This window comes from Rhopalosiphum padi, chromosome 2 (assembly GCF_020882245.1).
Source record: "Rhopalosiphum padi isolate XX-2018 chromosome 2, ASM2088224v1, whole genome shotgun sequence".
Taxonomy (NCBI): Eukaryota; Metazoa; Arthropoda; class Insecta; order Hemiptera; family Aphididae; genus Rhopalosiphum; species Rhopalosiphum padi.
This window is the reverse complement of record NC_083598.1, coordinates 8722036-8745153: the sequence shown is the minus strand read 5'-3', so window position 1 is coordinate 8745153 and position 23118 is coordinate 8722036. Positions and strand designations below refer to the sequence as shown.

The 23118-nt window shown below is 24.8% G+C and overlaps 1 protein-coding gene across 4 annotated transcripts in view; it reads right to left on the bottom strand.

Annotated features, from left to right (window-relative positions):
• The window catches only part of LOC132920138 (proton-coupled amino acid transporter-like protein pathetic), a 31189-nt gene that overhangs the window by 5748 nt on the left and 2323 nt on the right, over window positions 1-23118 (bottom strand). For 3 of the 4 annotated variants that reach the window (XM_060982302.1, XM_060982301.1, XM_060982300.1), the window contains 2 exons: window positions 5760-5902; window positions 2139-2218 (listed from right to left, as the gene is read on the bottom strand). In XM_060982302.1, the coding sequence (XP_060838285.1) occupies window positions 2139-2218; window positions 5760-5762 (83 nt within the window). In that variant the 5' untranslated portion in view covers window positions 5763-5902. Of the gene's footprint in view, window positions 1-2138; window positions 2219-2780; window positions 3018-5759; window positions 5903-23118 lie in introns of those variants that run through there. The other variant, XM_060982303.1, reaches the window with a different exon arrangement.

Sequence of the window (23118 nt, the reverse complement as noted above, 5' to 3'; positions counted from 1 at the left end):
AAAAATAAATAATTTATCGGTAGCACGGTGGCTCAACATTTTTTTAACGATTAAAATTTACGATAAACGCATCTGTTAACAATAATTATCCATATATTAAAACGTAAGCCAAAATCTCGGTGGCTTTAGTAACTATATGTCTATATAGGTATACTACAATAGTACAATCACATAACACGATAGCTCGGACTTGTGATAAAACAATGATATATTCTTAGTGTTGAGATAACAATATAGTTGCAGTACTACAGAGACATATTAACTATTAACTGCACAAGATGAGCGGTCATGTTTTTCTGTTTTTCCGTGTTGTTTACTTTATGAGTCATCAATAACAATAACGTCTGTTGTCTTAAAAGCGTTTTTTAAAAACGTTGATTATTATGTTTAAACATCATAATCGGGTCAAAAGAAATAACAAAAACAATAACAATAAATAATAATATTAATATGGCAATAATAAAACATAGATATTTAGAGCGTCTAAAAATGTACATAAACAGATACGATTTCGTTGACTCGCGTACATATTGCTTACAATACGAATATGCGACAACAACAACAGCTAAACTTTAGTATTATTATCAGTAGGTATCATACAATTATTTCTGCTAGGGTACGCGGAAATAACATTCAAAATATGTTTATAGTAGCGGCCTTGACAAGCGGGGCAATGAACGTCGAATGCCAAAATTCCAAAATTGGCCGGCGTTAAACCATTTCACATTTTCACCCTTTTAAAATAAACGAGTAATATGGTATAATGTCTATGACTACGTGGGGTCATGCGAATTATATCTGGTTACAAATTGACAGTAATCGAATCCACATATCGATATTTTCAAACGAAATAAATCATTTTATATTATATATTTTTTATAATATGTATGTGGGCCCTAAATAATTATCAATGTGCAGCACACCGCTGGCGTCGAAATCGTACGCAATTATTACATATTTATATCGGTTCAGAGTTCGAAGCGCACGCTTTTTAAAACTAATAATTAACAACGACGTCTCTTGCCAGGCGCCATGTTTCTGGACAAAAAAAATACGAATATACTACATATACAGAATGATTCACTAAGCATGCTCAACCGATTTTTATCATTTAATCGTTCTAATTTCGATTTATAACATTTTTAAGTTTACTCAAGAACCATATTTTAAAATAAGTTAGGTTAAATTTTATCTCTTAGACTTTTATATCATTTAAGGAGTGTCTTAAGACAGTGCAATGTTCTAATAATCAAATGATGGCCTCTCTTTTTTAAGTTAATTGCTCAGTAGAATATTTTTTTTCTTGAAATGTTAATGTATATAAATCAAAATTCTACCAATCATATTCTGTATTACTAAACTTATTGTATTATAAGAATAATAGTCTGTTATGACGAATTTACATAAAATATTTAATATTGATTAAATATAATATTTATAATATATTATTTATTACTGATTATCCTAAAACATTTTACAAATTATAAAATGTTTATAGATAAATATTAATAATAACTAATAATTAATAATAATAACTAAAATATCAAATCATCACGACCACCTTATCTTCTAATTATCGTAAAATATTATCCTTGGTACACAAAGTTTAAAAAATCGAAAACACCATGTCCAAATTTAAATTTATATACATTAAACTTTTCAAATAAAAATTATAAAAAAATGTCTTTATTTATACTTATATAAATGAATAAAATAAGAATTTAATTAAAACAAAATTGTGAGTGAGCTTGATTGAAAAATTACCTTGTATATAACATTATAACGCACCGAGTAACAAAATGTCAAGTATTAAAAAAGTTTTAATTTTTGAAATTAATTAAATTTTAAAATTAAAATTAAAAAAAAAATTTGTTCGTAGACATTAAAAATAAAAATGCCATTCATAAATAATCGTCAAAAGAGTAGAGTGAGTGATATGTATCCGCAACTTACACAATTCACATATTTTTTTATCCCCATCGAGTCTAAATTTATAATATACCTACCAACCATCGATTTACATTTTTTTTAGCTACATATATTATATATTATGTAAACTAAGATCCCTTTCTTTGGTTCAAACGTTTCAAGAAAGAAAAAAAGAACTTACGAATAGAAAAATTATTAATAAAACTTACTTGTTTTGCGGTACTTCTTTCATCTTGGACTTTTCGTCCAAAAGGAACGTCTGGAGTTCCGGTTCTTCTCCTTGGGAACCCTGAAATTCGAACAACGACCACTGTATTTGCTTATTCTTCGAAAATTTATAATTAATAAAAATATTTTACACTGCAGGGTATTTAGAGTGCGTCTTCAGCACAATTATTATTATTACAATATTTTATGTTCTATATATTACACGAATATCCGTACACCGCGAGACAGCAATATATTCAAGGGACGCTGGGACCTGACTGAGGAAGTGACAAAGAGAGAGCGAGGAAAAAAGTGGATCGCTGACAAGTTATTTGGCCCACAAGAAATTGAAACGTCTTTAAAAATAAACTCTATAGGCGTAGTGAGTAGATACACACTCATACGCGACCAGACAAACACTAAAGTATATTTCATATATATAAATTAATTATATATTATATACATTAAATATATATATGTAGTCGGTGGTGATACGATATTGTATTGTGTACGCAATTATATCGTGTTGTAGGGCGGATGTGAGAGAAATGAACGGAAAAAATACTTCTTCCCTAAATGGAGTTTCAACCTATATATACATATAAATGTCTTATGCGTATAAAGTGCATAGTGTAATTACTTACTGGAGAGTATGTAACGACAGTAGACTCGTCGCACGATGATTGAAGATTTCGTGGAATATACACTGGAGGAATGCGAGTATGGAGTATGGGTACCGTTTGCCTGTAGATCGTCAATAGAGTGCAAGTTATGGGTAATTATAAGTTACTGTGTCTAAGGCGGCCCAGAAGTAAAATAATTTTTTATAATTTTTTTCACGACGTTGCTACTTTTACTACGACGGCCGCAAATTAACTGCGACTGTACGCAGATCCTCGTCCGTCGTTATTTTAAACCCCGAAAAATGTGCTTGGACAAGAGAGATATTTGCAGAAACGTGCTTTATCTATAATATTGAACATTTAAAAAAAAAAAAAAAAACGATGCATGTGTGCAGGCCTATAATAATGAGATATTTTTTAACTAACACATAGGTATAATATACTCGGCATAGGTAAGTATAAATATCATATATGATTAAAAAAAAAAACGGTTACGTGGTGCGACACGAACACAGACGGACAACTGTATACTCAATCTAAAAATAGATACCCTAATTATCGGAATTATGTATTGTTAAATATGCCCTGCGTTGTCCACGCTTTATTGTTCTGTACAGTACACCGACGGACTTCACTATTATAATAAAATTATAATCCATCAATAGTCTATACGACTAAACGTATCGGAGGGCAGTAGTGAATTTAATAGAGCTTATGATTTTTTAGTATTAGAACTTAATGGATTATAATTTTTATTACTTACGATATAACATATATTAATACTTATTCTTGTATAAAATGAATCGTAAGTAGAATATAATTATAAACAAAATTTTTAGAAAAATACTATAATAATATTATAATATATTATATTCATAGATATAAAATAATATCTAAAAATTAATAAATGATATAATTTTTTCGTTATAAATTATCTATTTAAAATTAATTTTATATTATTCTTTATTTTTTCCTATTCATACAAACGAAAATAAATCTATATTTACCACAATACAGAAGGAATTAAAAAACTACAAAGACCTTTGTACCTTGTATTAAATTTTGAAAGTTGAAACACAAACTATTATGATAGTAGAATGGTTATACAAGGTTTCTCTTTAAAATAAATAATAATATTTTTGAAAATAAGAAATTTGTATTCGTAAAAATTATCGAAGATTTGTTTCTGAATATATCAATTTGTTTAACTACGTTATACTAAAACCTACGAAAAACCACATATATATATATATATATATATATATATAGGGTATCTATAGGGGATCTTCTATAAGATATAGTTAATTTCAACTAGACTTAAAATGCTTAAATATAATAATAATAGGAATAGTGGGGTATTGGGACAATCGATGAAATTAGAACTTGGGATGTGAACAATACCATAAATGTCAATGAATGAGTCGTCTTTCGAGGCATTAACTATAACTAAAGTATTATGTGTAACATAGATTACACTTTAACTAAAAATGTACAAGTCTTATAAAACCAAGATATTTAAAAACAATTGTGTGCTAGGTTCAAAATTTATCAACATATTTCAAAAATTATAATATACACTAACATGTGATCATTATATATATACATATATATATAGTTTTATCATAAACCGATAGTGTTATTTGAATAATTAAAAAATTGATACTTTTTTCCCGGAGTTTATTTTCTAATCATAATGTTATTTTTGAATAATTTTGTTTTCTAATCTATTAATAAATTTTATTTATTCTAATTACACATTTTTGATTAATTGAATCACAAAAAAACTTGAATAAAAATTTAGCAATAGGCACATGATATAAAGTCCATATTAGTATATTACAGACTGCAGTACTTCACATATAAATTGTCTTACTACGTTTTAAGAATATTAGTTAAAATGCAATTGCATAAATGGATATTCGGTATAAAAAAAAAAATTCATTAACAAGGGTCAAGAGATAATAAACAATAATTAATTGTAACGCAATTACGAATTATCTATTTATATTAAAATATTAAATCGATCATCTATAAAATAAAAATAGACATTTAAAGTATAAAAATAAAAAAAATGTTTGCGATAACCTATTACCTATATAGAAAGAATATGTGGAAAATAATTGATCTTATAATAATTACTGTAATAATAACACATTCCAATCCTCCACAAAAAGCTATATAAATTAGACATGTTATTAAATGAAATAAATTTATCCTAATTTTACCAATGAACTAATGCTGTGTAGTTTGTAATTTGGTTAGGCCACTAATTAAACGTACGTGTATATTTTATAGAGATATGCTTGGTGTATACTTTTAATTTACAAATCGAAAGCAAAATACTTAAATGAATATCGACATTTTTAAAACCCAATATCAATGAGTGATGAAATTAATCAGTAATAGAGTCTTATTTATCAGCATTTAAGTTTAATTAAAAGAGAAGTGAAGTGATGTGATGATAGGGAAATTGAGTACATAAAATTATACAATTACACGTACAATTTATTATAAAAACCATTTTTTTTCCAAAAATATTTATCGAGATACGGAATGTTGAGTATGAAAGCTATAGTTTGAACATAGACTTATACCCAATTGATAAAGACATGTAATTATCCGATAAAAAATGGATAAAATGTGTCAGCATTATTACTTGTTGATGGGTTGAATAGTGCACCATAATTTCGTAGGATGGTCCATACATCTTCACACCTCTAATTTAAAATTTATAAATTCTTTTAAAATATAAAACTGTTGGTTCATCATTCAATACCTATTTATAAGTCTAATAAAATCCCATAGAAAATTCAACTTTAGAAAAATATCAAGTAAAAATGAGACACATTATTTAAAAAAAAAAGTAATACATTAAATATTTATAATTTAAATAAAATTATAACAATGCCGACCACGGTGTACGTAGGTATAATGATTAAATACAAAGAACTCAGCTTATATAAAAGTAATTATAAATTAATTAATAAAAAAAAAACTCACCATGGTTGCGGTTCAAATGTATTGCCTCTTTTCGCGCTGAATTGAGTGCCCCAACTTTTTAATTAAGTGGTGCGACTTTATTATGCGGCCACTATACCAGCTGGAGATGTGCAGCGTCTTTGCAGTGATAATCAAGACACAACCTGTAAAACAAAACGTACGGTAAATTTATACGGACTCTACAAATCGGCAATCCGCGTAAGACTGAGCACACCACCCCAAAACGTCATCGTTGTCGCACCGATTATGAACGCATTATGAAACGGCCTTTGCCACGAGCTGTATGCGTGATAACGCAATTTCGTTGTCATCGTCATATATAATATGTAAATGATTAAAATATTATTAAAATAATTAATATTATCTGAAGACATTACGCGAGTGTTACACATCACGTATACGTGGTGCTTAATGACAATATTTATCGCGTACAATCTCGTTTTTCATTTTAAATTCCTTGCCACTTCTTATACCTTACAATATTATAATAACGAGGTTTTATGAAAATAACTACTTTTTTTATCTAACAAATAATATTTATTTTGAATTTTATTTCGGGTGGAAAAACGAAAAATCGTATTTTGTGCACCAATTTATTTTATATTAGATATTATATTGTATTATTATAATATATAAAGTGTGTGTTGACGTGCACGTGGTATAATCACAGTGTCCACAGATATATAAATATAAATAGACGAAAAATCACAGTTAATAACAATAGAAACAATATGATGACATTTGACAGCCAATTATTTGCGTCGATAAATCACTACAACATTCAAAAAATTAATTTAAATTATTAAAATATTTTGATATGTATAATTATGAGCTGGTTGGTATCAAAAGAATGGTCCTGTATAATAATAGGTCGCATGCGTACAATAACCGCTATTATAATGCGTATTATTCTGCTTAGGTGAAGATACCTCTGGCGTAGGCGGTATATTTCTGATGGTCCGGACAAGTTGAAGGACTAGTAAGGCGTTCTATAATTGTGGGTCGTCGCCAAGGCCATTTCGCAAGTAATTATCTGTGTAGTGTGCATGAGATAAAAAATTACTACCACAATGTATATAGTTAGGGTATAATATTACGCACGTGATTAGGTTAACATTGTGGTTTTATACATTATTATAATATGCCTACGCCGTTGACACGATCGGTTGTCAATGATAAATTAATTTTTTTTTATTCTATAACAACGCAATGAGATAAAATATTATAATTAGCGAATTAGGGAATTCTACATGATAAATGCACGTGCGATACATCAACTTGCGGATAACACACGTAGGGACCTACGCTATTTTCGAGCCTAGATTTCGAACATTATAAGCAATCATCAACTCCTTCACAACGAAACGCGTCAATTCAACAATCACGAGCGACGTTCCATTATTTTATCGTCTCACATTTTAGCCGGGACCTAAAAAAATTATAACAGAACTGTAGTGTATAAAATATTAAAATCACAGTATGGCTCCCTCCCAATCAAGAATGAGAATAGTAATAATAATTTTAGAAAAAATAATACATTCGTATTATACCTCATCTAGCACTCAGACTATAAGTTCTATGGTTAACTTTAATAAAATATATTGGTACAAATGCTATCGACACAACAACATAATAATAAATAAATTAGTAGATAGGTATATAGTGTGTATACATATAAATAATAATATGTGATTATTGTTTAAAGATTTCATCCCACGACTAGCTATATGTTTTTAAAATTATCTACACGGTAATTACGAATGTGGATAAAAATAATATTTATACAACAAAGGCCACGTGCGTGACATGTCTTGTGGGGTCCACGTGGTCTACGCAGTAATGTAAATATTTATTATTTGCAGCAGCAAAGGTCGACACATTATGAATTAATATATATTTATATACTACTTACAAGCACAAAAAAGAAAAATAGTTTCATTCTCCAATACGCCATTAGGTTTTATATTTACATGTCGTTTTTTACATTTTGTCAATAAAATAGTCAATATACGAAATTATTGACTTATGAACACTGAGTGTTGTTTTTAATACATCAGCATAATATGATTGTTTAATTTTAAATCTGGTAAATACAAGACGCACACAATAATACTCTTTATTTAATAGTGGGTATCTTTACAAATGTATATAATAATTTTCAAAAAATTATTGTGATTCTATTGCACATCAGATTTATTTTATAATAACGAGCTTAATACGAAGCACATATACAGTTAGTCGTAATTGAAACATCAATTTAGTCACTAATAAAATTTTCGTTAATACTAGTTATGCACCGATGGTAGGCGAGAGGATTGGGTGTTCAACCTAATACCACTACTTTGTGTTTTTAATATACATTATAGACATATGAAAATGACTAAAAAATTCTTATTTATAATTTAATTTACCCTTACCCGTTTAAAATATCTGTATCTCCACTAGTTGATACTTTATTTAAGTTTCAATATCATAAAAAATATTAATTATAATTATAAGAAAATTATATGTTTGCATGTGCTTTGTTTAGTTTTTTTTCAAAAATTTACATTCTATAGTAAACACAATCATATAGATCAACGTTATCTATATGTTAAATCAAAAAAAAAATTAATTTATTGACACTTATTATAAAGTAGTTTACTTGTTCCTTATACTGTTTGTTGAAAGGTAATGTATTGTTATGTTATATTTTCATCTTTAAAATATTAAAGCTTCCTATAATAGTTAATATATACTTATTAATGTCAAATGTATATTTTTTAAACTGAAATATTATTATTTCGTTGTACAATATTATAACTAGACAATTTTATTATTATGATTTATTTTAAATACATACAATATATACGAATACATATTGTACTATATTGAAGTCTGGTGATGGGTAACCTACGGGCTATAACCTAATCAAATTATAAGTTTTTATATAAGACTGAAACAACGATTAGAATTATTTATTTGTTGATGGTACTGTTTATATTTTATATTATATAAGATATGTGATAACCCTCTTACTCAATAAAATAAAAAAATATATAAAACTTTAACCTAGAATCAGCAAATTTAACTAGAATATAAAACAAACAAAGATATTATTTTAATATGAGTGGTAAACAGTAATTCTATCATGTTTTTAAGGCTCTTAGCGGCTTATCAAAGAATATATAGTCTCTACTTATTATATAAAAATAATACCTACACTATAATACACTTATAAATTATGAAAATTAAAATATTCCATGCGATGATAAATTGTTATTCGAGCATTCGTGTTATCATAATATTATTTTACCCACCACATTCCAGAATTGACAGAATCTAAAAATATATCAAAGTATCTATTTTATAAGTATTCAAGTCCATAAAATAATATTATTTAAATAGTTTAACTATTTAAAGTTACAATCAGTTACTTTATTTTGAAAATAATCAATATGCCATGGTTTTATTACATTTTCAAAACAAGTATAAGACAGTGTTATAGTAAATATATACTTACAATTATTCTCGGTTAAGTCTTGTCTTAAAGTAAAAAATATGCATTTCATAGAATAGCGCTTTACAGTATAATATGTTACACGACTTATTCGACCATATTATTTAATTATCTAAAATATATTTGGACTTAACAGTATTATGTTTTTTACACGTTCAATATGATATCATACGGTTTTTGGGGCTTCAATATGCACTCTAGACTATAGAGTGAATATAATATCGATCGTTGAACTAGTATAATACACACATATATATAATAATTAATAACTATAGGACCAACATGGATAAAGTATTCTGTCGAAAAGTTAATAATTTTGAGGGTTTCTATTAAAATATTCAAAGCCGTGTTTCTAAATTAGGTTACGTTAAGTATGATCCGATGTGGATTTTAAACACAATCAAGATTAATAAAATTAAAAGCATAACAAGTTTAAAAAGCGAAAAGTTTTGTAATATGTATTAGTTATAACTTATAAGACAACAACAAAAACACACACCTATCAAACTAACTTCTAATCAGTACTCAATTATTAGTAATTGATAATATTATAATATACACATCACACATGATAGTTTTAAAAATAATATACCTCTACAGTTTACTTATAATGTATTCAGAAAAAACGTGTATTTTGAATGAATGGCGTAGGCAATCTCTAAAATGCAATCGCTGTGATATAATACATAACTATATATACTGTTTACAACGTACTTAAAAAAATAGGAGATAACGTGATAAAGAAAAAATAGTTAATAAGTTTTTGAGATTTCAATATACAAAAATAATTTACTAGAAAAAAGTAAGTCAATTTTTTCTATTGTCGCAGCAGGTTAGGTTAAACTAATATGTAAAGTATACATTGTATACACAGCATTTACACAAATTTCAATCTTACAAGCCAAGTACGTTTTAATTTTACGGAGCTCTTCTTATCTTTTTAATAATATATGTTGTAAATTACTTTGTTTATAAAAACTAATAAAAGATTTATAATTTATAAGAGCATAAATTATACCAAATACCTAAACAATACATAGATAATTGTTTTGAAGTATATAATTCAATTAATTTAATTTGTTGAATAATAAACGTTATTAATACCGGGTAAAAATAGTTAATATGAATATCATCTTAAAGTTTTTAATATTCTAAATACTTTAAAAGATTAGCGAAAATAGGTTTTCTAAAAAACTGCTTCTGTTTGTGTTATCAGTGTTATCACTCATCAATTATATAATTTAACAAAGATTAAAAGATTTATAATATTATATAAAATAATCAATAAACGTGATACCGACAAGTGTAATAGATCATTATTATTTAAAAAATATAATGAGTACAATATTTAAATAACATTTCATTGTACGCTCTAAATAAACTATATAAATACAAGAAAATCAGAAAAAGTTAATTTATACATTTATTTTGATTTGATTATTATTTTCGGTCAGTAGAGCAATGTATAACAGCTTAAGTATTTTTGGCTTCTGTATAAAAGGAACTGAGCCAATAATTAATATACTGCGAAGTACCTGAACTTTAGTAGCACATTTTTTAACAATTTTTTAATCGTAAGAATAATTGTTCTTGTCAATTGTGTTGAAAATTATAAGTTTTATAAATTAAAAATTTAGTACACTCTAAAGTTTCTTCAAAAATATTTGATGTAGGTACTTAATTGAAACTTGGAAATGTAGAACCCAATATTCATTTTTTATCAATAAAGCAGATGAAGTGAACCACAATTTTTCAAAACATTCCCTTTTTACCTAAAATAAACGTAAATAAGAAACTATTGGTTCAAGTGATTCAATAATAAATTCTTAGATTATTATGGACTATCATTTAAGAAAAGATAAAACATAAAAAGATATTATACAATTAATTCAATTTTCCATCAACATACTACTTAGCGATATTTAAACTATACATAATCTGAAAATCGCAAAATGAACTGATAATATATGATTGTAATTTTAAAAAAAACACCTTTTACACTTAAAATGCATTGTGCAAAAGACTATTGGGTTATACAACACATTTATAATTTAAAAATAAAATTATCATTTAATCACTTTGGCATTTATAGTATATATATATACTACATTCAACTATCTATGATTAATGTAGATACTCAATTTTGTTACTTGATATATTGAAAGTTTTTTTTTTGTTTTTTTTTTCTATATTGTAATTGTCTTAAATGTATTGTAAAAACATAAGTAACGGTTTACCAATAAATATCAAAAACCTGTTAACAATACAATGGACAGTATCTCGTATGTTACATACTGCATGAATACCCATTACCGTAATATATATATATATAATATGTATTCTCAGTACATCGGTCTCAAGACCGCTTTCATTGTACTAAATGAAATCCATGTTATATACAGGATTAAGAATTCTCAAGTTGTTTTTTTTTTACTTTAATAAAATACCTAGTTTGGTAAAAATTTGTTGTACAAGTGCACATACAGAAATTGTTTTTAAAATATTTGAGGTTTTGACTTTTGAAATTATTATTGAATACTTTTTTATATCTTATGAATTATAAACAATTAATATTTATAAATAAAACATAACTGGTAATACCATTAATGTAACCTGGGAGTATTTTTAATAATTTTTTTTATTATAAAATATATATATATATATATATGTATTTTAAAATGTATTTATACACCTTATCAGTTGTATTTGTGCAAAAATTTAGAAGTAATGCCAATAGATTTCTACAAAATATATTATTATATGATTCTATTTCATATTCTATAGTAGTATTATGAAAATGTATGACTACAATGGAGACTGGAGAGTGTGTTAATTCCTCTACTTATTAAATTTATTTAAATATAAAATATTAAGACACCCCTCCCCCTCACACACATACACACATATATAAATACATACATACATACATACATACATACATACATACATACATACATACATACATACATACATACATACATACATACATACATACATACATACATACATACATATATACATGCATACATACATGTGCAGTGTGCACATATATACATTGACAGACATCAGTGATGTTCATTTAAGCAGAATTGACAGATTGAGACTATTATAAGAAATTAACTTTTGTCTTTAACTATAGTAAATACTATCACAATTAAAATGGCTGGATAAGGTCAATATATATTATAGTAAATGAATAACCTAACCTAATCAATGTATCAAGACAAGTGCCACACACTATATATATAATATATACATTATACACTAGTACAATCGGCTGCTATCATAAATATTAAATCAATATATCGACGTCTCCGTCTTTTTTTTATTCGTCATATAAGTAGGTGCCTACCTAATGATAAACTACGTGACGACTTCATATATACTCGTATAATTATATAATAAATATTTGCATAGATACTATTATACGCTTTTAACGAATTCATTAAAATTCAATGGACCTAGTAAAGTTCCAATCACATGATCTTACACAAAAATCATACTGAGACCATACTTCATATATTATATTATAACATTATAAAATTAATAAAATACGTAAAAATGCATAACAAATATGCAAACGAGTTATAATACTAGTACCTATATTAGGTATACACATAATATAAGTACAAAGTCACATGATCCGATTTTGATCTTCATAAAAATATATTAATCAAGGTGTATAAACGTTCAAGTATTCAGTATAAATGATAATTTAATAACTGTGATCTATTTCTATGAAATGAATATTCCAAACCTCGAAAAGAAATGATAAATTACATATTATGTTTTAAACACCATTATAGATTATAAGTATAAACATTTTACGCACATCGCACATAAATGTTAACTTTTATTTTTTTATAATTATCAGTTAATGAAAAATTTACAAGAATAGAACAAAACTATAATATTGCCGCACCGCAACAGAAAATTTGATCTACAGCCGCAGTGGTAGGTAATAACTAATAACTAATAACGATTGATCGTAAACATCGTTTTGTTTATACGACGAAAAACATTAATGTTTCTTTTATTATTTTAATCATCGTTATTATCATTATTTTCAGACTACGAGGTTTAGGATTTTTAATAATGTAGGAACATGGCATGGTAGAGACATATACTTTGTCCGTGTTTTATGATACTTCAAGTGTTAAAAGTGGATTAAATAAAAAAGAACATAAATACAATGTGTCCTTGTAGAGATTTTTAAACTAATGAGAAATTTTAAACGAAATATGATCTGATTTAACAAAAAAAACCTCTCCATATTCATCGTAGTAGATTATAGACTATAGCGTGGCAATGCAATTGAATTAAGTTAAAGTATTATACGAGAATAATTACGTACATTTAAACTCTAGAGCAATCATTAAGGAAATTCAAAACAATGATTTTCTTCCTTCTAAGTTCTAATACACGCGCAACATATGAATTTTAAATGTGTTATATTTTCAAAGTATAGATTAAATTAGTGAAGCGATAAAATTTCTGAAAACAGCTTAAAATTTTTTACCAAATTCACTTGTTATTAAATTAATTATCTAAATTTTTTATTTTATCATACTCCCACCCCTAAATTAAAAAAGTTACACTGATAAAGAAAAATTAAAAATTGTCCTATTTAAATATTAAATTATTATATTATTTAAATCTACGTGAAGAACCTAAAATCAAAAAAGGGAGAAAACCTCTATCAAATAAACTTTATGAAAAAATTCATATTAATTTTCAGAATTCTTATCGTTTCACAAGATAATTGTTGCGTAAAAAATATAACATCTAAATTCTTAAGTTTCATAAAATCACCGCTTTAAATCTCCTTAACCGAAAATGTATAAAAATGATTTAACAGTTTGAAGTGCTTCTGTTACTGAATACTGAATAGTGCTAAGAATGTTTAAATGCCGAGTATATAGATATTACATTTAATATACATATTTATTAAGTTATATAACTAATAAATAATAATGAAAATAATTGATTAATTTGACGTGCAAAATTGTATGAAAATATTTTTATGAACATGAATGAATAAACCAAACGTCACCGAATGAACCTATTAAATTGAAATATTAGCATTTAAATTATTGAATTCGAAGAAAAAAAACATAAATAAAGTATTTATAGAGTAAGATAGAAGTCGTTAACATATAAATACTTAATATCATATACAAACGGACAACGGTGAAGTTTTAATTGAATATATTCACTATATTATGACTTAATGAGAATATGATGAAAATTGTATCTGTAGCATGGTCATTTTTTACATAATATACTAGGCGCCACGTCCGCCGACAGGTATATATAAATAAATTTAAAATTACGAATTTAATGGAAATTGTATTATTTAAAAGTCTGTGGGTCACAATGTCGAAAAAAAATAATTTAAGTAATTACGTTTAAAAAAAGTGATAATCTCTACGGAACTATGGACGATTAATCTGTCGGACATCCGATGATTTACACACACGATAACATTGCTTATGCGTATAATAATAATAATTTACGTATACACGGGTTATTCATTAACTTATACATGTCAGCACGTGATTTGTCATATGCAAAATAATAAAATAAAATAATTTAAATTTAAATGTACACCATAATATTATATTGTGTACCTGTGTGTGAAAACAATAGCATGTTAATGAATATAGTAAAAATTGTAATGACTAAGCAACCGTCATTTCGGGATAATTCCTAGTAGCTCGGTATATAATAAATGACAATATCTACCATTTAAATTATAAAACTCAATTGAAGGCAGTAACTCATAGTATAAGTAATAATTGATATTGAAATATTATGTTTGTCGTAAATGTCACTATTGCTACCTATAATATTGCCTATTCGTTTTAATATTATACATACACAACAAATATGTAAATTACATTTTGTAAAAAAAAAAACATCAACAAGAATAGGTACATGTGACGTTTAAAAAAAATAATATATCTTCTGCTCGCTTTTGCCGTTTTAGTTTTAGTGTAGTGTTAAATTCATTTAATACAATTATGCCGTTAAAATTAATGCATTACTACGGTAAAATGATAAATAATAGTTTACCAGAAATCTGCTAAGCTAATCGGATTTGTTTATGAAATAACAACTGGTGTACATTATACATTTAAAAGTTCAATGACATTTATATAATATGTGTATTATTTTGTGTCAACAAAAGAAATTAAAGTATTACAATTTTTCAATTAAACAGCATAATAATTGTTATATGTAAATGTGAATAAATGATGTGGCGTATAACAATGGAAAAGATAATATTTTTTGAATTTATATTTAGTACATTGAATAGTTTTAATTTAATAGGTAATTACCAATAATGTGGATAAAATATCACAATTAATAAAAAACACTTATTGTATGATCTTATCTTAGTTTTCTATTTATGACTAATCAACTCATTAGCTCATAATACGAATTGCTACTAAATTACAGAATTAACGCGCGTACATTTTCATTTTAACCAAAATTCTTAAATAAATGTAGAATATACAAAAATACAAATATAATAACTATTATTTTATTTGTATTTCATAATTTAATAAATTGATTATTTTTATAACTTTTTGTAGCCTAATTAAAACATACGGGCCCCAATATTTTTACTGTATACGTGTTTAAGGGAACTATTTCAATGCTGTTAAAAGGCCGAATTTAATCAAATAAAACTAACGATTTTTTTATTTATACGTAAGCATATCACAACAAAGATTTTCGTCTGATGCACCCACATATAATTTTTTTACAAACTGGTGTACAATAAAACATATTATACACTCCAGGAGACGATGGAAATTTTATGCGCAGTGATTTATTTTTTCATGCATAAACGCCACGTGGTCTTACAGGTAAGTAAGTATATGCGATATTTTATACGATTCATACACTGTAAACATATACACATAATATACGATATACCACATATACATATTATTGTTTAGTCGTTGCCAGTTATTAAATATTATACACAGACATCTATTCGTTTCTATTACGATATCACATCAATATTTTCGTATTTATTTCATACCCGTACATGTTATGAGTAAAATTTTAATTTTATCTATTACAACAGCTATATAATACACTATTATGTACCTATACAACTTATGAGTAGGGTGTACACATAAAAGTAGCTATAATGTTAATTAAAAGACGTTGCCGGAACATAATTTTCTCACCAAACATTATAGCATCCGTAGATAACTAATAAAAAAAAAAGGCATAGTTGCGCGACATTGTACATAGTTGGACGATTTCCAAAACTGATTTCCTATATGCAATCGTTTAAATACTAAATACATTTAAAAATTCCTCTGAGAATTTATACTTAAAACATATAGGTATAATTGGTTATTACTTGTTAATAATTTATGTTATGTTTGCTTTGTTTAAGTTAAGTAATAACTAATACAATATATATATATATTTAGGATTATATTTTTAATTCCATTTAATTACCAGTAATTTTGAACCAGGAGGAACTAGGATTTTCCACCAGAGAAAAATTTAGGTATTGCATGGGAGGAAATATTATATTATGGTATCTATATGGCTATATACTAAAAATTATATATAGAATAACAACATTATTTGAAAAAATATTAACTAAAAAAATAATATAGATGATTTAAAAATGATATTAATTATTTTTATTTATTAAATTAGTTAAGTACTAAAAGTTAGTAATCCAAAATTGAAATATATATATATATATGTGAATAAATATCACTTATTAGTTGGCCTAGTAAACGTTGTTTTGCCTATAAAGAATTTATATTAATTATAGCAGTATCCCTTTGAAAAAAATCGCAATTTAAATATTCTCAAAATTTCATAAAATTGTAGTACCTAAAATTTCCGAACTTATAAAGATACTATACTAATACAACTAACAATAAACTATTTATGATGGTATATAATATACATAATAAATTACAACTCACTAAAATAAAATTACACATACACGTTTTTAATGCTCTAATAAAAATCCATACTGCACTATTATTGTTCATACAATTTTAGGCATAGAGTATAAATGTTTACTTATAAACTTTATTAACTAAATCATTATTTAATGTCAGGAACTCCAATTGACAGGTAACAGCATTGCCATTTGTGGTCAGTTAAATTATATTTTTTTAACAAAGTTTATAGCAATACCTTTTTTCAAATCTATTTTATGTATGCTTAAACAAAATTAAAATTGTAAAAATTATATATTTAAGAGTAACTATTTAATAACTTTGAAAAAATATTATAATCATCAATTTTACAATTAGTTTTACACGAGTATGTACGAGTAGGTATATTATAGTTTTCATAAACTTAATTAATACTAAAGCCCATCAATAAAACTAAAAAATATTTAATATTACTTAAATTCTGTTCAGTCCACTAATTTCAATTATAATAAAAAAGATTTAAATAAAATTAAATATCAATGAAAAAAGAATGTAATAATTTAATTATAAATTAATGTATTTATCTAAATAAACATTATATAATAAATATGTTGGATCATTTTAGAGGTGCTGAAAATTATTAAATAAAGTTTCAATCGTATTTATTTTTCAGCAAATAATTTAAGAATAAAACATAAATCATAATGCACTTAACTATAGCAATGAAAGCTATTTTTATGAAACAGTCACTATAACAATTTACATAAGTTAAACAACAATATTATCTAAAGAATAAACACAGTTCATTGAGTAAATTATTAATATTTTTCAATCTTTTTTACGCAATTTAAAATTATTGTTAAAAATTGACAAATTGTTATTTATATCTAAAATCCAAATAAATTATTGATACACCAAATAAATAGCGTATGAGTATGTGACATCAATCGAAATATAAGGGCTATAATTTTATAAAGCAAAATAAATTAATAATATAATAATGTTATATTTTGTCGACAGTTTGTTACAAAAGTATAATACCTCACAGTTCACACTAATACTTTTTGAAACCTATAAAACTAATATTATACAATTTTTAAATAACCCTAATAGGTACTCTGAAAAGAATATTAACACACTAATGTTAAATTCTCAATATATGCGTATATAACTTTATAAATAATTATTTCATATAATATTGAAAATGTTAAATAAATTTCCTTTCACGTTAAACTATATTATAGTATAAAGTTAATACAGTAATACTACTAAATAGTATTGACTACTGTCTAATAAGTCAAATCATTAAAGTATATTAGTTAATAGTTATACTATTACGTATTATTTATTAGTAGGTGGTAACGTCAATGATAATTAAAGTTTTCGTTTTAAATAATATAATATTTGTATGTTATCATTTCATATTTAATAAGAAACACTTAATAGATTAAAAATTAGTTTTTATAGAATATTTTATTATACATAATAATGTGTATTATTTCATCAATTTAGATACACTTGTAAATATATAATGTATCATCAGTCATCACTAACAAATGATAAAATTCACTGCAGATATAAAAAAAAAGGTATATATCAAGTACAGTAATACACAAACATTCATCATATAAACCATGATAGTACATATGTGATACAAACTCTTAAAGTGATTTATTTTTTTAATTCAACTGATTTCAATTATAAGCTTTTTTTATTAAGTGGTCTAATACTGGTATCATATAAATGTCATATACGTATCAACAACAATAATGGGTTTAGTTTTTTACGTTTTAATCCCGGATTATATGAATAAATAACATATTAATAGTTATAATAATGAAATAAATATTATTAACTTATAAATCATATATGATACGTCAAATAATGATTTATATCAAATAAAACTTTAAAAATAAAAAAACATAACATTCATAGAACATATAGATAGTAGATGCCTAGTATTATTATATTTTTTCTAACCTTAATTGCATAATTATCTCATATTTACTTAGATATCTACTTTTTATCTTATAGTACTAGAAAAACACAAAATATAACTATAGTTTATGTAAATTGACAATATTTGAACAATTTTGATTAATTATTGATACTTGATGTATAAATAAAAGTGCATACCTATGCACAATACATGCTATAACAATACATTTTAATAGAATTTATAAATACTGTATATTAATAATAAATAAAAAAAATACAAAAATTATAATTGTGATTAATTATTGTTCTTTATTTTACTTTCCAAAATAAACCGTTAATCTCGAAATATTCAACAAATAAAATTCTAAATTAAAAATGATACCTAATCACGTGTCATCATTGGTTATCAGTCAAAAGTAAAATACATGGCAGATAAATCTTTATATAGAATCTATGAAGTACGAAACAAATGGCGAAATAAAAATCATTACTTTATATTACTCTTGCTATCCAAAAATGCAAGTTAATACCTTAAGAACCAGTTTCAAATCAGTTAACATTCGTTGTTGCGCTCAAGTTTTTTTCCTGCAATATATTACTATAGTATATGAGTATACTAGACTATGTCTTAACTTTATAATATATAATATTATACAGTTTCCGTAAAATATAATTACTCATTTCTAAACATATGGCGTTTGTTTAAGAAATGGACAGGACACAAAACAAAATTCCTAAGGTATGTTAATGATCTGCGTATTGTGATTGTGTGAGAATATAGTAGTGTAAGTTTTAAGGTCAACTGATGACGTTCACCTACACCTAATACCTATAGGGGTAGTAGGGGTACCTAGACAGTTCTTAATTTAATCTAATGTCAATCGTCGATAGAAAAGTAAGAAAAGTAAAGTAAACGCGTACATATACATTGCATATTTTTATTTGTAATCATCATTATTTATTTTATTTTCATAATTAAATATACGTAGAATGCCGACGTACCTACAACACAAAACATACCCGTGCAATTAAAAAGAAATGAAAATTTTATGTTTACCCAATTAGGCAGATATTTACAAAATATATTTGGTTTACAATATACACGTATATATCCTGATACGTAATACATATAATTTATCTGCTTTAATTTAATATACTTAATAATTATTATAAGTACTCTATTATAAATATAATTATAATTTACTATTATGTGTTCTTAGAAACATTTTCAAATAAGGTAATATATTAAACCTTAAGAGGAACGTTATATTAAAATTTCAAAGTTTTTAACCAAACAAAAGTTTTGCTATCAATATTTATAAAAAAAATGTCTCAAACCTAAAAATTCTATACTACTAAAGGATCAAAATATTTTTAAAATTTAAAGTAACTACAATTATTCGTTTTTAAAATACATCAAAAAATAAAATTGATTTTACCAAAAACTAATTTCATGTACCTCAAAATTCCAGCTTTACCTTAGTTTTTTTTTGTTTTTCCCGATTATTAAAAAATGCTAAAAATTCTCAATTAACCCTTTCAAAATTACCAACTAGATTAAATATGCAATAAGAAACCACCTACAAAGTTGAAGATCGAAGCCTTTTTTTAAACTTTATATCGTGTATACACAATAAAAGAAAAGCCACACATCATAGTAAAATAAATACATTCATCTCTGCTCAAAATCTAAAATCAATTTATTTAGTTATTTCTAATATCATAATATAATACTATCTCAGAATAGATTATACTATCATGAAAAATATGTACATTTTTTAACAGCCTATAAGAATTTCAAAATAAATAATTGACATATTTAAATAAAAAAACACATACATTTTGAAAAGAATACAAAAATGTTAGTTTTAGTATTTTTTATTTTTTATTTTTTATTCAACTATTTTACAAATATGATTATATAGGTACTTAATTTTTTAATTTTACCTAAAAAGATAAATCAAAGCCCAATTTTAATGTAGCATATTATATTGGTAAAAATGTATTTATTCATTAGAACTCGGCAAAATAAATATTCTATAAATAAGAGAATGAATTCAAAAAATATTCTTTAAATAATTAATTTAACAAACTAATAATTAATGTCTTAAATTATTTTTCTTTCTTTGTAATAAATTATAATTATCTTAGAAAGAATAAAGTATTACGAATTATTGACTGTTGCATATTATATAATGTAGAAATATATTATGTAAATCTTTAATAAATATAAACAATTCAAAATTATTCTAAGTGTATAAATGTGTTGGACATGAACCTAAAAAAATGATGTATAAGCAAACTATTAATTTAAATTTTATTTTGGTGTTATAAGTAGAAACTCGTATTTGTATAAAGTCATAAAGGTCAAATAAGTAGGTAGTAGGCACTAAGAAATATATTATTACTAGAGCCAAAATGAACAACATATTATTTTTATTTATTATTTTGTGTCTATGAAATAATAAATTATAAAAAATCATCATGAAATTAATATAATGCATATTTAAGGCGAACATAAATACATATAGTATAGATACATATAATATCTTTAATACATTTAAATACTACATAGGTATTTTACAAATAAATAACGGATATAATTTGGAAAAGTTTTCACCAAATAATTAAGAGTTCACACTAAAACTTTTATCACCCCTAATAATAAAAATACCAACTTTCATTAAGTCCAGAAAACAATTAATGACCACAATGAAATACTTCAAGATAAACAATATACAATTATTAATAAATTATATTAAACTTTGATTGTTTGTACTTCCTTAAACACATTATTACTATAAATCATTATATGTTTCGATGCTTAAAATTTCAATTGAAAGAAAATTAAAATCAAAATACAAGTAGGGTAGTTTTTTAAAATGTTTAATTCATATTATAAATATGAAGAATATGATTTTTTTTTTTAATATTCTCGACAATATTACGCTATTTTAAATATTCGTTTTTAAAGATAAAGAATATATTAAATACGAACACATAATAAAATTGTAACTATATTTAAATTATATGAATGATGAGAATCATTGAATTTTGGACTTATCTGTTTATTATAAAAACCCCAGTAAAGTTTCAAATTTATTTTGATTTTATATATTTGTAACACATTATTACAAAAACAATTAATATTAAAATAATTATTATAATATGTAACATTAATTATACATAGTCATTGTTAATGCAAAACAGCAAAACCTATAACCTATCAAATAAGTAATAAGTAATAATATTATCGTACATTTCGCTAAAGGTGGTTTTTAAGACAGAATTTATTTTTAAATACTACACAGACTGTTATTTCAGATAGTTACCACTTTTAAAATAGGTACCATTATTATCTTTAATGATTAAAATAAATTAAAACAGTTAGCAGTCATGCAGATATCGACGATTTCGTTACATATGTCGATAAGAAATACATAATACTATTCAATATTTATTTATTGCGTTTATTCCATAATTTAATTAATTTTTAATTATAGTTTTTTTTCTTTGATAACGTTTGTATTTTATTATTTTCCCCGCTACTTCCGGAAATAAAATAATAATATTATTATTATTATTATCGTACGATGTTTAGCTTCGAACTCATTGCCGATAATAACCATTAACCACATTTTTATGTATGATGTGCGTATATTATGACTTCATATTCCTATGCAGATTGTAGGCAAACTGGCAAAGTTTGCTAAATAATACTAAATAATAAATTAAATTAATTCACTGAACATTAAATCTCACGCTTAAGTGATATAATGATAAAAATACGATACCTACACATAATATATTTACTATAATAGTTAAACAGAAGTATAGTTATGAAAATAAATGGTAAAATTAAAAGTTAGGTAAACGATATCACGTGATTTCGATATTGCGTCATTTTCATTATTCTTTTACGGCAGTCAGCTGTTAAAGAAAAAATTATACCATCTCCGAATATAGGGTCGTTGAGATGAGGGTTGAAAGACTG